General features: G+C 46.0%; 1 protein-coding gene across 3 annotated transcripts in view; it reads right to left on the reverse strand.

The window, feature by feature from the left end:
* Positions 1 to 15,311, reverse strand: part of LOC137425352 (uncharacterized) — a 97,968-nt gene extending 82,657 nt beyond the window's left edge. The window contains exons 1-5 of one of the 3 annotated variants that reach the window (XM_068113689.2): positions 15,070 to 15,311; positions 13,883 to 14,026; positions 9,764 to 9,871; positions 964 to 1,158; positions 279 to 488 (exon numbers count right to left, since the gene is read on the reverse strand). In XM_068113689.2, the coding sequence (XP_067969790.2) occupies positions 279 to 488; positions 964 to 1,158; positions 9,764 to 9,871; positions 13,883 to 14,026; positions 15,070 to 15,133 (721 nt within the window). In that variant the 5' untranslated portion in view covers positions 15,134 to 15,311. Of the gene's footprint in view, positions 1 to 278; positions 489 to 963; positions 1,159 to 5,368; positions 5,650 to 9,763; positions 9,878 to 13,882; positions 14,027 to 15,069 lie in introns of those variants that run through there. The other 2 variants (XM_068113690.2, XM_068113691.2) reach the window with 2 other exon arrangements.
* Between the last annotated feature and the right edge of the window lie 1,804 nt (positions 15,312 to 17,115).

Below are 17,115 nucleotides of genomic sequence, written 5' to 3' on the forward strand. Positions count from 1 at the left end.
CCAAATCAGTGGTCAGATCCAAATCAGATGAAAGTGACATCTGATGCTTTTGGAAACAATTGGAATGCAGTCAGACATTCTCAAGAGGTTAATGAAAAAAACAAAAAGAAAGAAAAAGATGAAACTTCTACAGAATAATCATGCCAAGCAAACACAATTACGCTGCTTGGGGGAGGTGTAAATGAGTATGAAGCAAGTAGATGCAGATCCATCTACTTGCTTCATACTCTGATCCTGCTGCAATCAATTACTTGCCATATTGAGGACATGACCCCTACCTGAAAGAGAGATGGCCTCATCGACCATGTGCTCTTCAGCGAAGCGAATGTGTGCAAAGTTCTTGCCCTTGCCCTTACGCAGTGCTGTGAGCTCTCCACATCGTTCAAACACGTCCCGGATGAGCTCCTCTCCTGCAGCTTCCGGCAGGCCACCCACAAACACAGTGCGACATCCAGGTGGTCGCTCACGCAGCGAAGGTGCTGACATGTCTATGGCGTTAGGGTACAAATGAGTTAAGATGTGAACAATGTGCTGACATTGGTTATTTAGTTTAACAGGCACTGCCTGTAGAGGAAAACAAAAGGAAAACAAATAGGATACTTTATCTTGGAATTCATGATGTTATGATAAATATACCATGGAGAGCTCGGCCCTTTAAACATGTGGAGACATCCATATTACTTGTATTCCTGAAAAAGCTTATCCCAGATCTTTACAGCAAATGCCTTTAACTTATGCAGAAAATAGATTATCCCTTGTTACCCCTCATAAAAGATGAGAAATTAGGCTTTCAGGAAAGGCATTTTCTTTTCAGGAAAAATGAAAATTTTATTAAATTAATGAATAAAAAGAACAAAATCATCACCAAACGTCTTTCTAAATTAAAATCTCGAATTAACCTTCAGAACCTACAGAGAGTTGAGCGTAAAGTGAGATATGTAGAGATGTAGTGGGCAAACGAACTGGGGTTTGGTGGGAAGAGGGTGCAGTGTGTGCAGTGTATGATCTCCTGGGTCTGAGCTTCAGCGTAACCGCCAGTTCCAGGAAATAGGGAAAGGCTTGCGGCAAATGAAGCTGCATCAAAAGGCTGCAGACTGGCAGGAGCAGCTCCCAGGAGGCCCATATTAGGCTCGAAACCTGATGGAACTGGGCCAAAGCCTGACAGGTAAAAAGGGAGGAAATGCTCAGGCACAACTCTTTGGCAAAAACAGGGGTGTTTTTCAAATTAAAAGGCAGAGCTTGCTTCAATGTTTCTTGCAAATCAAGGAACATTTAAGAACACATGAACACTAAACATTGCTTCCATTAGCCTCAATATCTAAAATAATAAATGTCAGAGTGTGTGTGTGTACCAGTCAGTCAGTGTGTGTGTAGTCAGCATGTGTGTGCGTAGTCAGGGTGTGTGTGTGTGTGTGTGTGTGTGTGTGTGTGTGTGTGTGTGTGTGTGTCAGGGTGTGTGTGTATGTCAGGGTGTATGTGTGTGTGTGTGTGTCAGGGTATGTGTGTCAGGGACGGGTGTGTGGGTCAGGGTGTGTGTGTCAGGGTGTGTGTGTCAGCGTGTGTGTGTGTCAGCGTGTGTGTGTGTCAGCGTGTGTGTGTGTGTCAGCGTGTGTGTGTCAGCGTGTGTGTGTGTCAGCGTGTGTGTGTCAGCGTGTGTGTGTCAGCGTGTGTGTGTCAGCATGTGTGTGTCAGCGTGTGTGTGTCAGCGTGTGTGTGTCAGCATGTGTGCATCAGCGTGTGTGTGTCAGGGTGTGTGTGTCAGGGTGTGTGTGTCAGGGTGTGTGTGTCAGGGTGTGTGTGTCAGGGTGTGTGTGTCAGGGTGTTTTATCCTTGCTCAACCCGATGCCACCTCACTGGGGTGTTATGCCGCCATTTTGTTGCGGCCTATTCAAAAATGCTTTGTCGATTTTCCACGATAACCTCTCATGGACTAATTAAGTATATAATCAAAATCTGTCTTCAGATTTGAGGATCGGATCTGGTGGACTAAATAACTGTCGAAATCTAGAGTGAAATCTGAAAATTTAAAGAAATTACCGATTCTTATAATGAAGTGTACATCTTGTAACAAAGCTTTAAGCAAGGCTGTGTGGTCCATCCTCCATATTTACACAACAAAATGTGAAATTGCCAAAGCATTAAACTTAACTTTTTCTACTGTTCCGACAATTATATTGAGAGAAGAAAAGATTAAGGAATGTGCGCCAAGTGTAAATTCATTGAGTGCAACAAAAATAATATTACGTTTGTGGGGGTAGGGATACTTTCGTCCAAATAAATTTGTATAGGTAGGTGCTCCGAATGTCGTGTAGAAACCCTGATGTAATAAGTACTTGTGTAGACCATGTGTTCGGATTAAGCTTGTATATTAGTCCCCATCGCGAGGGGGTGGGGCATGTTAACTAGCTTAGGGAATAAGGGTAAATTATCCCCTGTACGTCGTTCCCTCTGTGATTATCCCGTTGTCTCTTATGGCACCGCATTAGACACTAGTTAGAATCGCGCATTTAATGGCACTAATTAATAATAAAACTAACCAGAAACCCAGATGACGCACTTGGGCTGATTACCCCGACTGGAAAGGACGCATAGGACGAAAGATCCGTGAAGACACGCCCCGAGGAGCCGTGAATGGCCAGGGCTCTTGATTGACAGGGAAGGATGAGTAAGAAGCATCTGCTGATTGTCGAAGCACGACCGATGACGTCAGAGAGTGGGTGTAAAATAGTTGGAGCGGCGGACATCTCCCTGCTCGTTTTTGGATGCCATAGCGATCGGTCATGAGTGCTCCTCTACACCCCCCCCCCCCACCCCTCCCTTCTCGGTTATGGGTCTGGCAATAACGGTTGTGTGCCGGCATCTTCTCCTCGTTACCCTGTTCGTCTGGCGTCTGGGCATTGAAGGCGAACATTCCCTCTTGCGCCTCTCGTTGCGCCTCTGGGTTTTTTTTGCTTCTTTTCATCTTTTTTCTTTAAATCATGGGGGTGGTCCAATAAAATGGGTGTGGTGAAAAAATGAGGTGTGGTGGAATAAAATGGGTGTGGTCCTTTGAATGGATGGGTGTGGTGAAATAACGATTGTGGTATATCAAGGTCCGTACATTTGACTTGATGGCGGCGTTCACATCAACATCGGCATTGGACTAAATTTTCCTCAAAGTTAGTGGCGATATTGCACATTTGCAGGTTCTTCGCCAGGGTGTCCTTTACAAAGTTGCTTTGGATGGATGGCCTGGGGGGCACGTCCCTTCTGAGTTGGGGAAAAGTCCATCCTGACTGCTTTGGCAATACAATCTTCGCCCAACCTGACCAAGTGTCTGGTCCAGCAGAGTTGTGCATTCACAAGCATGGCCTCAACGTTTGTCATCTCAGCATGGTGAAGACTCTCTTCATTTTTGATTTTATATTGTCACTTTATATTCGTAATGATACACAGATGTCGCATTTGCCTTTTGGCGACCATATTGATAGTCTCCGGTAGAGGCACCACTTTTCACATCCATAAAGCTTTGCAGATATGACAACTGCATTAATAGATACTACATTTAGTTTTGAAAGAGATTACTCCCTTCTGCCATAAATGTGTTCTTAGGTGACCAAAAAGATGTGCAAGCAATACCAATCCGCCTAACTAAATTGATGTAAATCTGGTCATTGCTGACGGTGGTGCTACCTAGGTCAGTGAACTGCTTTATTGCCATAAGCTGAGTGTTCCCAATGTTTGAGTTGGTCTGATACAGACTGGTGAAGTACTTCTGTTTTATCAAATTGAATGCAAGTCCGAACGTTGAAGAAGATTCAGCCAACTTAGAAGTAACTAATGGAAAATTATTCTTCAGAATGCTCTTCGAAAGGCAGTCATCAGAAAATAACAATTCTTGTAAGGAAACCTCATGGAATTTACTCTTTGCTTTCACCATGGCCAGATTCCAAATCCCTGCCATAACCGTAGTCGAATGACAGGCATGGCCACGCAGTTCGTGAAAGACTTTGGCCAAATTTTCCCTGGCCAACCCCACAACAACGTGAAAATAATTGTCGCCATTAAAGAATAAGAAATGATGCATTATTGTCCGAAACGGCACCAATTCTCAGGAAGAACATCTTCAACAACATTTTTAATGAGTTAAAGGAGCATGGTTTGAGCCAAAACGATGTTGGCAATGGAGAGCAGAAATACCTCTGCAATAGTTTCTAGGACACCTGTTTTTTTTCTAAATTGTAGCTATGTGTGCACCTTTAATGTGTTGTGGTAATAGTTCCCTTGCCAAGACGTTTGTATAGTATTAGTCCGTTAAATTTGTTAACCAACGCAGACCCCCCCCCCCCCCCCCAATCTTGAGATGGTAGCCGAGATTCCATCAATAGCCCCATCTATTCGATTTGATCAGATGGATAACTTTCGCAAGTTTATGTGGAGTTGGGAAATTGTGTAGTTATATTTTATGATGATCCTATTGTCTGGAATCAAATACTTCTTGTGAGATATCGTTTGGTCTGTTCACGCGTTTGTGAAAATCTTCTTTCCAGGACCGAAGTAGTTGATGTTTGTCAGTAATCAAGGTAGAACCATCATCGCTTTTCAGTGGGACTAATCCATGATGTTTGGGCCCATATACTGATTTCAAGGCATTTGAAACAAATTAAGTATCCTGATGAACAGCAGAGCCTTGGAGTTCACTTGATTTCTGGTTCTATCGTCCACCTTCCATTTTGCTGTGGTGCCCGTAATTGACCGCAATTGTTTCACTCAATGTTTCTTGGTGAGAGTTTGATTTCCAAAGAGCAAGTCACGCTGTGTTACTCTTTTAGTATGAAGAAGCCTCCCAATGTCACTATTATTTTCATCAAACCAGTCTTGATGATGCCTTTTCTGAGTTCCATGACTGATGGGTGGCTGAGTGCCAAGGCTGACGTATCATACTATTATGTTTGTGGGGGTAGGTGATGACACACCATAGTGGAGATAGGACTATGTAGGGAAGCATGAACCGTGTGCGAGTAGGAAGCCAATCTCGATGTATGTATGTAGAAAAACTGTGAGCTTAAGGTTGTTTATATGTTCTTCACACATGTTAATTGTTAATTAGGCATGCTAATTAGCTCTAGGGATTAAGATTAATCTCCCCAGTATATGATTGCCTCCTGTGATTTCCCCTATATTCTTACAATTATAACAAGCCGGCCATAAAAACCCACATCGTTAACCAACAACAACAACTACCGGCATAAATGCCGACAGAAACCCAAACATTCCCGATCGGGCTAAACCCCGCCCCACCATCGCTGACAGTACCACAACATTACGATCTACAAGTAAACCCTGCCTCCAAGGAATCGTAACAGACAATTAACCCTGCCCCACCAACCGACTAAGGAAAAAGGCCCCGTCCAGTGGAGGCAGAGAATCGGTGGGTGGTCAAGAGGGCTGTGAGGCCCCGTCCCCGAAGTGCATGATTGGTCGGGGTGACGTCATCGAGAGACTTCGAGAACGGAGGAGGAGGAATCTCTCTCTCTTGTGCTGGCTTCATGGTGCGTGGTCGCTTGTGTCGTGTGCGAGCGTGAGGAGAACTTTGCAGAGCTCGTGTAGACTTTTGCCATCGTGAGGAGGAGGTGTTAGTGGCAGTTTGTGGGTCCGCGTTGTGCTTCCCTATATGGCAGAGGAATCCGAGGAAGGACACAACACACACAACAACAGGCATTTTAAGGCCATTTTCCCTGCGAGAGTGGGGGTTAGCCAATCTGAGGGAGGACTGCCCTCAAAAAGGGCCTCACGTTCGTGGCGCCGAGGAGCCCTCTTGTGGGCTTCCCACCTGTGGGCCCCGTCAAGCCATGCCAAGCAAGTCGAGTGCCGGCCGGCATAAAACGAAACAGTTTATTTTCTTTTTATCTTTGCCCCTTGTCTGTTTTGTGTGTCTGATGGAGACGTCTCACCGTAGGAAATATTCAATTTGCTTCACCGTTCGTTTTTATTCTTTGCTTTATTTCATCTTACTATAATTCACCAAATGTCCGTCCGTCTGTCTGTTCGAAGGTATCGTAAAAACTGCTGAACCAATCTCAACGATATTTTGGGTGGATAATCCTGGGATCTCCAGGAGTAAAATAGGCGATTTTGTTTTCCCAATTCCAGCTTTAGTCTCCAGCATTCTCAGGTTTGGACTCACGCATAACATTCGCGTTCGCATAACGTTCATTGTTCTCATTGTGACGATGTTGTTTTCCCGGGTGCCGCACAAACGGCTGCACCGATCGCTGCACAGCTGCACCGATCGAACTCGGTGACCATGGACAAAGACCTTTTATAAGGACACAGGTTGAATCCCTGCTTGAGAGAATTCTAACCCATTTCAACTGAAGGAAACACGTATCGGGAGTACATACGACATAGCGATTGTGAACACGATTAGTTTAATCTCCACATGAGAGAATTCCACATAGCTATTTGGGCGGTGAATATGCTAACAGATCGCTGTCTCCATCGATCTTGCCAATGCTGTAACAGCTATCGGCTCAAAATCCTTTTAACTGTTGATTTGGAAGTTTTTACAATGAAGGAAACACGTATCGGGAGTACATACGACATCGGGAGGACTAACAGCACGCGTCATCAGTATAAAGCTTAAATCTGTCATGGCGGATCTGAAGAGCGGAATGCTTGGAGAAGTGGTGGGCCACTTCGGCATGAAGGAGGATCAGAAACGTGGACTCCCACACTGCCACATCCTGCTGATACTTGCTCCCGCATGACGTTATTTTCCCGGGTGCTACACAAACGGCTGCACCAATCGAGATTCAACGGATGTTTATATAAATCGTTTAAAAGAAAAAAAGCCTTCAATTTCTGATATTTAGCCTTTTCATTTGGGCCTCCCAATTGAAGCACCGCCCATATGGCGAGTACCGTTGCTAGTTAAATTAATTTGTGTTGCATTTTCAATTGTGTGTCATGTTTCTTTGTTCTGTGGGTTTCGGAAATAAACCCGTGTGGGTTCCTTCACCCGCGCACGACGGACCACCCACCAGTTTCAGCTTTATCGCCTCGGAGTAAAAAACCGTTACGGCCTTCTGTCACCCTGCGTTGTTAACCGCTTAGGCTGACTTGACAATACATTGTTTTGTAGAAGTGTTGCCATTGTCACTCCATATCATCATCATCCTCTCCCATGTTGTCCTGAGCAAAGGCAGTATGCAGTTGCATGAAAAGTTCAAGTTGGACAAACTGAGTTGAGATTGGAGATAAAGCTTATTTTATTGGAAGGTCTACCAGCTCAAATGCAAGTTTAGATCTCAATAACTTGTGGTCTGTCCGACATTTAGCATCACTCATGGCTCTGGTGATGTGAAAGTCCCAGAGCTCACGGTGCCATGATATGACAGAGTCAGTAAGGTGCCAACATCAAGACATAGGATGCATCTGGGATGTTTATATTTATTAGGCTAGTCTAAATAATGATTTGGTTATAACTAATTGATGTTCACAAACTTATTGCAAAGAGCAGGTGCCCATTTCTGCTAACTCTACCCAGACCATGAAGTCCTATAATGGATTTTCAACGAGCACATTCATTACCAACACCAGCATAGAAGGCACAAGGGATCACAAGTTTGTCATTCAGGTTTGGCTGTGTGATATAAGTTGACAGGATGGCCTAGAGATACGCACACTCACCTCCAGGTTGTCTAACTTGGGTTTGAATCCCGACCAAACTATAAACTGTTATACCTGGTTTTCACAAGCAGGGTGATTCATCAATGTGTGTGCAGTCCCTCGGATGGACGCGAAACGGAGTGTCCCGTCTGCCAGCATTCTTTGGTGGACTTTAAAGATCCCATGGTGTCCTTCACGAAGAGTGGGTGACATATCGCCAGCACCATGAAATGAACAAATTCAAAATTTCTGCCATAACCAGCAGAGGGCATTGCATCTGTGGCACAGCCTATTATGCTACCCCACAGCCTTATGCTGCATACAACCGAAGAAGTCTGTGATGACAGGTCAGAGTAAAATTATTCCTTCACCTCATTGGGGATGGTCATTGTTGGAACGTATGCCCCAATAAGCGCAAGGTGATAATTTCCAGAAAGTTCCATTTTGAGCTTCATAAGACTGTCAGAAATACCTACTTGCAGGCTGAAATTGCTTGCCAAGTGATTCCTGCTTCTCTTTTATCTCCTTCCGATTTTCCTCTCCAGTAAAACGTGCAGCCTCTAATATCTTTTAAAGTTCTCATTTGTCAGCCAGTGTAGTTTCACTTCCTGCTGCTACCACATCATAGCGGGCAACCTTGTGAACAACATGGGCAGTACTATGTCGAGTATGAACATTCCAGGCTGCTAGGTTAAATTTGTGTTTTTCTTTTGTTTTGTTTCTTCCTTGATTATTTTTTCTCTTGATTGAATAATGAACAAATGCATGCATTTGAAAACAAGAATGACCACACTATGGACACAACCTGCGACACAAAATATATATATTTTCACCTCCTCTGTCCACTCCCTCATCCTTGCTGTTGAAGGTATTATATAATTTATCTCCGAGGGTCTTCACGGTTTGGTTAAATATCAATGACGAGTCTGACGGACAGCTGGATCTGGTTTCGGGCAACTAGTGCATCCACTCCGAACAGGAGCAGCCGGAAGAGTTATGTTATTACCCTCTCTGGGGTATATAGATTACAGTAGATCTAGGCTCAGGCCTCAAGAACGTCAGGGTTTGTTCAGTTACCAAGTTTCCACCCTTCCGCTCTTCCGCTCTTTCTACCTTTTGTAATAAACCTTTTGTTCATAAAAACCTGGACGTGGTCGTTCGAGGTACGGGACTTCGCCATTAAGTGCGACTGAATTGGTTTAAAAAAAATCCGGTAACAGGCCGATTGGGAAACGCACATTCAACGCTATTCAAAAATTATGCAACGCTAATGTTTTAGGGAGGCGCGTATGGACTTGATTAAACCTTACTAATAATGTGACACTCGACCCAAACAAAGCCAATGGAAATCAGACGCAATAAAGCAGCACAGTGTATAATCAGCAGAGGCCTATACACCTATATCTGTTACGCCCACTAGGAAACAAGACGGCGGCCAAATCATTTCTTCTCAGCACTATGGTGGGTGGAGTCATGCGACAGATGTGGGTGTGGTCCGGCAGCTGTCCGACCAATGGGTGAACATTTCAAAAATTTAACAACAGCAACAACAATGCGAAGCTCTTATAGACCTGTGACAACAACAACAGGCATTTTAAGGCCATTTTCCCTGCAAGAGCGGGGGTTAGCCTGTTGTAGACCTGTGACATGTCGACAAAGCCATAAAGCATATTTCAAATGAAAAAGCCGTAGTGATCAGATCGTGTGAATTTCTTTTTAATTTGCACACTATGCAAGTTTTGCTAATGTGATATAATGATGGCCCCAAGTGAATGCAGCACCCATAGCTTGTGGTTGTTGCTATAGAGAAACGTAGTGACTCTTTGCCTATTATAAAATGGGGGGGGGGGGGGGGGGGTCCTCCATATTTTATCAGAGGAATTTCAAGATCGCCTTCTCGTGCCAAAACCTTTTACATTTCGTTGACTTTTAAATTTTAGTTACACCAAGTATTTTTTTTACCGATTCATTCTAAAGGGTAATAACTCGACTGCAATTCAAATTGTTTATTTGCAAACTTAACGTCCCAATAATCTTTTTCAATTTATATTATTGGTCAAAGTGCAAACAAAACAAAACTATAATCAGCTGCAAAGTTATGGAGATGCCACACCTGGTACTCCTATGGATGTCATGCCAGGTAGACCAATGGCCTCTGCCCAGGGGTTTGACCCAGGAAGAACTCCCAACAGAGATCCTACAGATGTGATATCAACACCACCTGGAAACACAAAAAAACATCTGTACAAGTATGCAAAACAATGTTTACTTCCCATGCACGTTGCCAATGTTCTATATTGTGCTGCAAAATAAAAACGATCCAGAATAACATCATATTGACAAACAAACAGGTTAAACTAGACCACTAGTCATTGGTAAATCCAAATTGGACTAGAATTCAATTATGCATTTATCCCCCTGGTTGCATCATGACAGACGTGGCTCTGCCATTTGATACAGTCCCGCTGTACATTAGACCTGTAATTGTTGGATTCTGTCCAGGTTACCAGCGATAACTCGCCTACTCTTCAAATTCCTGATCTGCTGCGCTTGCTTCTCATTTGTTTGCTCTCTCCAACTTGTCTTCCCTTGGTCATCTCACTTCTGCATAGAAGTCGGCAAGCATCACTCCTAATCCGAAGGATCAAAAACTGATCTCAAATATAGGACAGCAATCTTAATGCAAAATTTTACAAGCAAAGTCATGGAATCCATCATTTCTGTCGATGTTGTCTTGCCTCTTTTCAAACAGAATTGCTGGCCTGTAGATCTCTGGCTACAAGTTTGGATTCCATCCCTGTCGCTTGACTCAGGACATGCCCGAAATACCGCTTACCTCTCAGCAATGGTCAGAGGCCCAAATCTAAGATAATAGGTCAGGACCATTTCCCTGGATATATGTCAGGCAGTCAAAACACTCTGAAGTCCTGCCCTACACACTAAGCTCACTGCCATGTGACAAATTGTGACATACAAGGTTGCACCCCTCCCTCCCCCCTCCAACCCCACCTCCTCTCAATCCATCCCATGGATGCTGGTCCAATGGACTAAGGCAGAGCTTGTTCCTCATCTGCATAAACAACCTATCCAATGCTCTGGAAAACCCTCTCTTCCTTGTTGCAGCCACCACGACAGTGTGTCATAAATATCCCATTCCACTGATAGGCCGTCAGTAGCTGTATCACTGCTGATCAGGAAGCTATTAGGTGCTGGTCTGATAAATGCAACGTCTTTCATTGCTGCTAAAGCTGATAGAATCACCCTGTCGATTTAGCATCCTCCATTGTCACACTTCCTCTTCTTTCGTGTATCATCAGATGGCCAGTTCAGTGTCGTGCAGCCATGCCCTCGTCTCTGGTCCTACGTCGAAGAGGCCGGCTTCTGAAGGTGGTCTGTATAGGGGGCAGGTGGTAATTATGTGTTCGGCAGTCTGCTCAGGCTCGCCGCACTCGCACGCGGCGCTGTCTGCCAGGCCCCCCATCTTCAGCGATGATTTGAAGCGGCCGACCCCCGTACGTAGACGGTTCAGCAAGGTCCATTGCAGGCGTGGTAGGTCTTCTCCTACGACGCCACCTCCTGGGTCCCAGATGTAGCGGTGGATGCGGGTGGGCCCGGCCGTTTCCCACACCTGCTTCCAAGATGCCGCCAGCCATGCGCTTCTAGACAGGTCCTCAGGGATAGAACTGAGCATCTCTTGTGCCGCCTTGTTGTAGGGATGGCGGGACTTGAGTCTGCTTGGAGGCGCCACTATCGTTGTGGTGTTGTGCAGGATGTGCCAGTCGTGTTTCTGGGCATTCCTTGCCAGGGCGAGGGTAGCAGCCTCCCGTCGGAGGCCGGTCGGGGCGATTCCCGCTAGGACTGGCAGGTGGAATGCCGGGGTGGGCTTCAAACAACCAGCTACAATGCGGAGGGCGTTGTTAATGGCAACATCAACCTTTCTCACGTGTGGGCTTCTGCTCCAGGCTGGGGCGCAGTATTCGGCTGCAGAGAAAACCAGGGCTTGCGTGGATATTAGTAGGGTCTTGGCGGAGGCTCTCCAGGTCGTACCAGCGAGACGTCGGATAACCGAGACCCTTGATGTCACCTTGGCCTTAACGTTTTCTAAGTGTTGCTTGAAGGACAGTATCTGATATAGGCGTACACCGAGGTACTTTGGGGCTTGCTGGAACTCCAAGCGTTTGTTGTCAACGAACACGTCCAGTTCCCTTTTTGCTTCTCTGTTGTTAAGATGGTATGCCGCTGACACTGTCTTACCAATGCTGAGCTGAAAACGCCACCTCCGGAGGTAGGCTACCAAGGTGCCCATGTCTTGGTTGATACCGTTTTCCATCGCCTTCCATGTTGGTCGTTGCAGCATGATGGCCAGGTCGTCCGCGTAACTGTACTTTCTGGATGTTGTATCCGGCAGGTCGTAGATGTAGATGTTAAACAGCATCGGCGAGAGAACAGAACCCTGCGGGACACCATTCCTCAATCTTCTGAGCCTGCTGCGCTGGCCGTCGCTGGTCTGTAAGATGAAACTGCGGTTTGACAGCATCTCCATGATGAAGTTCACCATATGCCAGTCCGGGATTGTCCTCAGCAACTTCAACTCGATGATTGTGTGGCGACATTAGTTTCACAATTCTTGTTACTTGTAGGGAAGGCCGCGGAGAGGCTGTCATCTTCTTCCCCCATTGTCACACGTCATTCCTTGAATAAAATCAGAAATACACAGTCCACAAAGCATTTATCCATACTCCATATCAACATAGAGTACTGCTCTTCCCTATGGACCGGTGCCCATGGAGATTCAGTGTAATCTAAAGCTCTCACCCTTATTGAAATCTCCCACAATCTCCCATGCCCTGCCTGCAGATAATCAATCTGACAGTTTATAGTCGGCTCAGGAAATCGAACCCAGACTTGACAGACTTAAACAGCTCAGAGTTAAACAGTAGGCACCACAATATTGTCGCGTGTCTCCCCTGTAGTGAACATCGCAGGGTGACGGATGGCCGACCGAGCTTTAACTCCGAGGCGTATACTCAACTATGGCGGTAGTGACACGCGCGGGGGTAGTGGAGAGCAGCGAGGTCCTTACCTGTATGGGTGGCCGTGACAGGGGTTATCCGATTCCCACAACAAATAAACGTACAGGACACAGGAATGAAAATGTAACAAATAATGGTTTAATAAAATTAATGCAATACAATAAAAACCAATGACACTAAATTCCTACCCAAGGGACCCTCCAGACGGACTCAAATACAGACACAGGGAGAAATAAATGAAAGTAAAAATGTAGTGTGTAATGTTAGCTGGTACTCAGCTCTGGTCTCCTCAAGCGGTCCTCGAACCCTGTCGGTCGTCGAACGGGTCCCCGAGTCTCTGCGTGGGAAACCACGCCTTGGTGCGAAGTCGTGGTCCCCGCACACGCCAAGTGAACAGGCCCGAGCTCCTTCCTCGTCCTTCCTGCTCGGCTGCACCAAGCCCCGATATTCCTCTCAGGTGCACACGGCACCAAATGCAACCGCCACGAGGCAACACCAAGAGAGGGAGAGAGAGAGAGAGAGTTGCGTCCGCCCTAGCGCAAAACCCGGAACAGAGGGATAGAAAATGCAACTGCTCGCAGTGAAGGCCAGCAAGGAGAGAGCACAAACTTGCGACTGCCTGTGACCAGCCTGGGACAGAAAGAGCTCATAAATGTGCGTCTGCTCGCTATGAAACCCAGAACCGAGAGAGGGAAAATGGCGGTGCTCTGCCTTTTTGTCCCTGGCGCTAGAACGTTCTATGATTACGTCGCACACGCTCCAATCAACGAGCGCCATCGCATCGCTCCAACCAATCATTCCTTTCAGGGCGGGGCCTCATGGCCCTTCTTGACGTCCCTTGAGATGACTCGGCTGGGTGGCGTCAGTGGCAGTGTTCGGATCCGGTCGGCGATTATGTCATTTCATTTTGGCGCTGATCACATGGCTGGTGGCGTGGTGGTGTGTGTCATAAGGAATGAAGGGAAAACCACAGAGGCAATTTACACACTAGGAAAGTTACCTTTATACCTTAACTAAGTAGCATAGCTCCACCCCTCGCGTGGAGACAAATATACACATAAACGGACATCTGGGCCTACTTAGTTACAGGAAGGTTTCTTCTTCTTCATAAGATTCAGAGCACACTACCCTATACAATTCTACCTCGACCAAGGCATTTCATTACCTACCCCGACAAACGTAACAATACAATGACAAACCTGGAAGTGTCTGTGTGGGGAGCTGTGGACGTCGCCTGCCAAGTTCTTGGCCTGGCTCCCCATTGGACAGGCTTTCGATCACCATGGGGCCTTTGGTTATGTTAAACTGCAATGGTTCATCGTTCTGAGATGGGTCAATGGAGTCTAGAAAAATAATTAGAAGAGTGATGGGGTGGGGGAGGAATGAAGAATAAAATGATGAAGGAATCAACAAAACCCGTACATCGCCAGGCATTAAACACACATTAGTACATACCTGTCATCAATTACATCAGAGAAAGAATGAGATATTACAAATCTCAAAACAGAAAGATTATGTACACATTTTTCCCCACCAGTGGAACCACCTTCCACACACTCTTCTTTCCTCCAGGTCTTCAAGGCAGCTGGTCACCACCATCTCAGGTCATCCTCCATACAAAACCATGATCTCTTTTCACCCATTAAACCACCCACCCCTCCCAAAACCTTGCTTATGTACCCATATTGTTCATCCCTTGCTTTCACCCCGACCACACATCGTTACCTACATCCCCTCGTTGTCCGTCTCATCAACTTTCTCCCTCCTCCCTGCCATTGGCGTTTTCCCTTTCTCCTGTTCCCTTTGCTATGTTGTGTCCAGATCTCTTCCACGAGCTTACTTCCACGAGATGATTTTCGTGCATCTCAATATGACATTTAATTCATCGTCCTACTTCCTTCTACATTCATTTCCATCACTCTTCTCAACCAGTCACTTTCATCCTTCCTCAACACATGACCAAACCATCTCAAACTGTTTCTTGCCTGTTGTTGTTGTTGTTGTATTGTATTTCATTCGAATAAAATAACAAAATCTATATTTTGGTTATATTGTGTATTGCTGGCCCACACCAACTTGAGAATGACCAACTGGTGAGGACAAAAGTTTAAGTTTGGGTACCATTCAGGGTTTCCATGACAACCATGTTGTTTGCATGAATTATCGAATTGGATAAGGAAGGAAAAAGAGGGGGGGGGGGGATGCGGGTGGCCATAATATCTTCAATGGGAAGTCGGAGTGCAGCAGTTCCATTGTTTTCTACAAATAACAGTACTTATTTCAGAGAGTTTATCAGTCATGTGTATGGGTGAAGGAATGTTTAAATTATTATGTAAGGCCCTTTAAAACATATATATGGCATTGCACAACACACACACACACTTACGTAAAGGTCGAGAGGCCTGACCATCTGATCCAAGTTGCCCGAATAAGAAAGCAGGCGATGCCATTCGTCACTATATTCTGCACTTTCAAAGTGAAAGGTTGTCTCTGGTTACATATTGTTTTATTTTCAATCACATTTAGCGTTTGGTTTATTTCCCTCCAAAAACACAAAACCGCCTGCAACCTCCCTTACTGGTCTCCCTGAGTAATCATGTTGCTCTCTCTCTCAAGTCTCAACCAATCAAGAAGTCGTTCATCGAGAGAAAAAATAAAAATACAAAAACACGTTGTGCAACAACAAACAAATCAGTGTCAACACAAAGTATATAAATATCAATTTGATAACAGCGCCACATGACAAGAGTAAACTCATCTTGAAACATAATACATTTTTTGGAGAGTGTTACCATACACCGCTCGTATGATCGTGCGCATGACAGCTTTTGCTAACATTTTTTTATATACTGTTTTACACCTCAAAATAAACTTATGCATGTTTGATTACTGAATGCCGTCAACATACACTTCACACAACTCATGATGGGTCTGATGCGGATGTTGCTGTCGCTAAGTACACCGTCTTACCCGCTATAAACTGCATACTTTTAACGTTTGATCGGCCAAATGCTAGGTTTGGCTCATTTAATCTCCAGTTGTTTAATGATACAAACGATTGGGGCGCTTCTGTTAACATCGCCGTGGGAATTTACCGATAAAAATCTGCAGTTTATAGGCGCCCGCGGAACTACGTAACTTCCGGTTAGTGCACCCTTCGCGACAACAGTCACGTCATTGGAATTGGATACGTTGAAAACAAACCACAAAAGTCAAAAGGGCACGTGTTACAGCCGGTAGTCTCGCCCTCACCTATTTACTCTAAGAGTGAAGACGTTTAACCAGCAGGGGTGTGTTCAGTTACCAAGTTTCTTGTAGACTGTGGAGCGTTCGCCAAATGGCTTAATCACTCAACCAAGCACTCCATGCGAAACCGTTGATAAGGAACGGCTGGCTTAGCAAGCGCTAGCTAGCTGCTTGGTAACTAAACACACCCGTGAATACATACACAAGGGCAAGGGCCTGCATCACCTATCTTGGGGAAAATGCCAGGGGCATAGAAAAGGCCCCTTTATATGGGTATGCGCCATGTGGCAAAGTATAGAAACGAAGAGGCATTCCATAGTTTGTAGAAAATGCAAAACAATACAAAATAAGGGGAATTCAAAACATCTCGTGTGCATGCTGGACTACCCTTGCGTTCTGAGGAGGAACCAAGTAATGCTCTAGAAAAGTTCATACAAAGGGGCACCAATTTGATTCATACAGCTGCCTGAAGAAGTAAATTTATTTTATTTGCCAGATGTAGGGGCCCCAGATGTAAACATGATGTTGAGGAGCTGTGCTCCTACGCGAGTCGAAAGGATTGACGCGACAAAAGACGGGAATTCGTCCGAGCTCCTTTATTGGTAAAACGAAAACTCGGGTACTCTGAAAAGCCCGTTTATCGGGTAGCAATATATATAAGCACAATCAAACACGTCATGCCGGAAGCCACGCCTCCCAAGCCGGGCGCGGCATGCCAATCGGTCCGTTTGCCCGGGAAAGGCGAGTCTGAGCATGCCCGGGCGGTCTGGGCGAGCCCGGAACAGTGATCACTCCCTGGTTGCGTCATCGGCAGGTGTAAGGCGATTGTGTATGCTCAGCGGCAACCGCTACACGCGCCCCCCCAGAATCGACTTGCACCGGCAGGGTCAATTTAAGGGGGGTCCTGATGACCCGGCCGAAGCGACCCCCGGAGGGTCGTGGGGGGGGGGGGGGTCCGGTGTGGTGGTGGGTGGTCAAGCGGGGGGAACCGTGGACGGGGGGCGGCCTCGCCGCGGAGGAAGGGCCAACCGTGGTGGTTGGTCGACGTCCAAGTGCGCCGGTTTGAGGCGGTCCACTGAAATCCGGTCCGACCTGCCGCCGACGTCGACGACGAAGGACTTGTTGTCCCGTCGCAGGACCCGGAAGGGCCCATCGTACGGCGGCCGGAGTGGCCCCCGGTGTGCAT

The sequence above is a fragment of the Myxine glutinosa genome, chromosome 4 (genome assembly GCF_964187855.1).
Source record: "Myxine glutinosa chromosome 4, kmMyxGlut1.1, whole genome shotgun sequence".
Taxonomy (NCBI): domain Eukaryota; kingdom Metazoa; phylum Chordata; class Myxini; order Myxiniformes; family Myxinidae; genus Myxine; species Myxine glutinosa.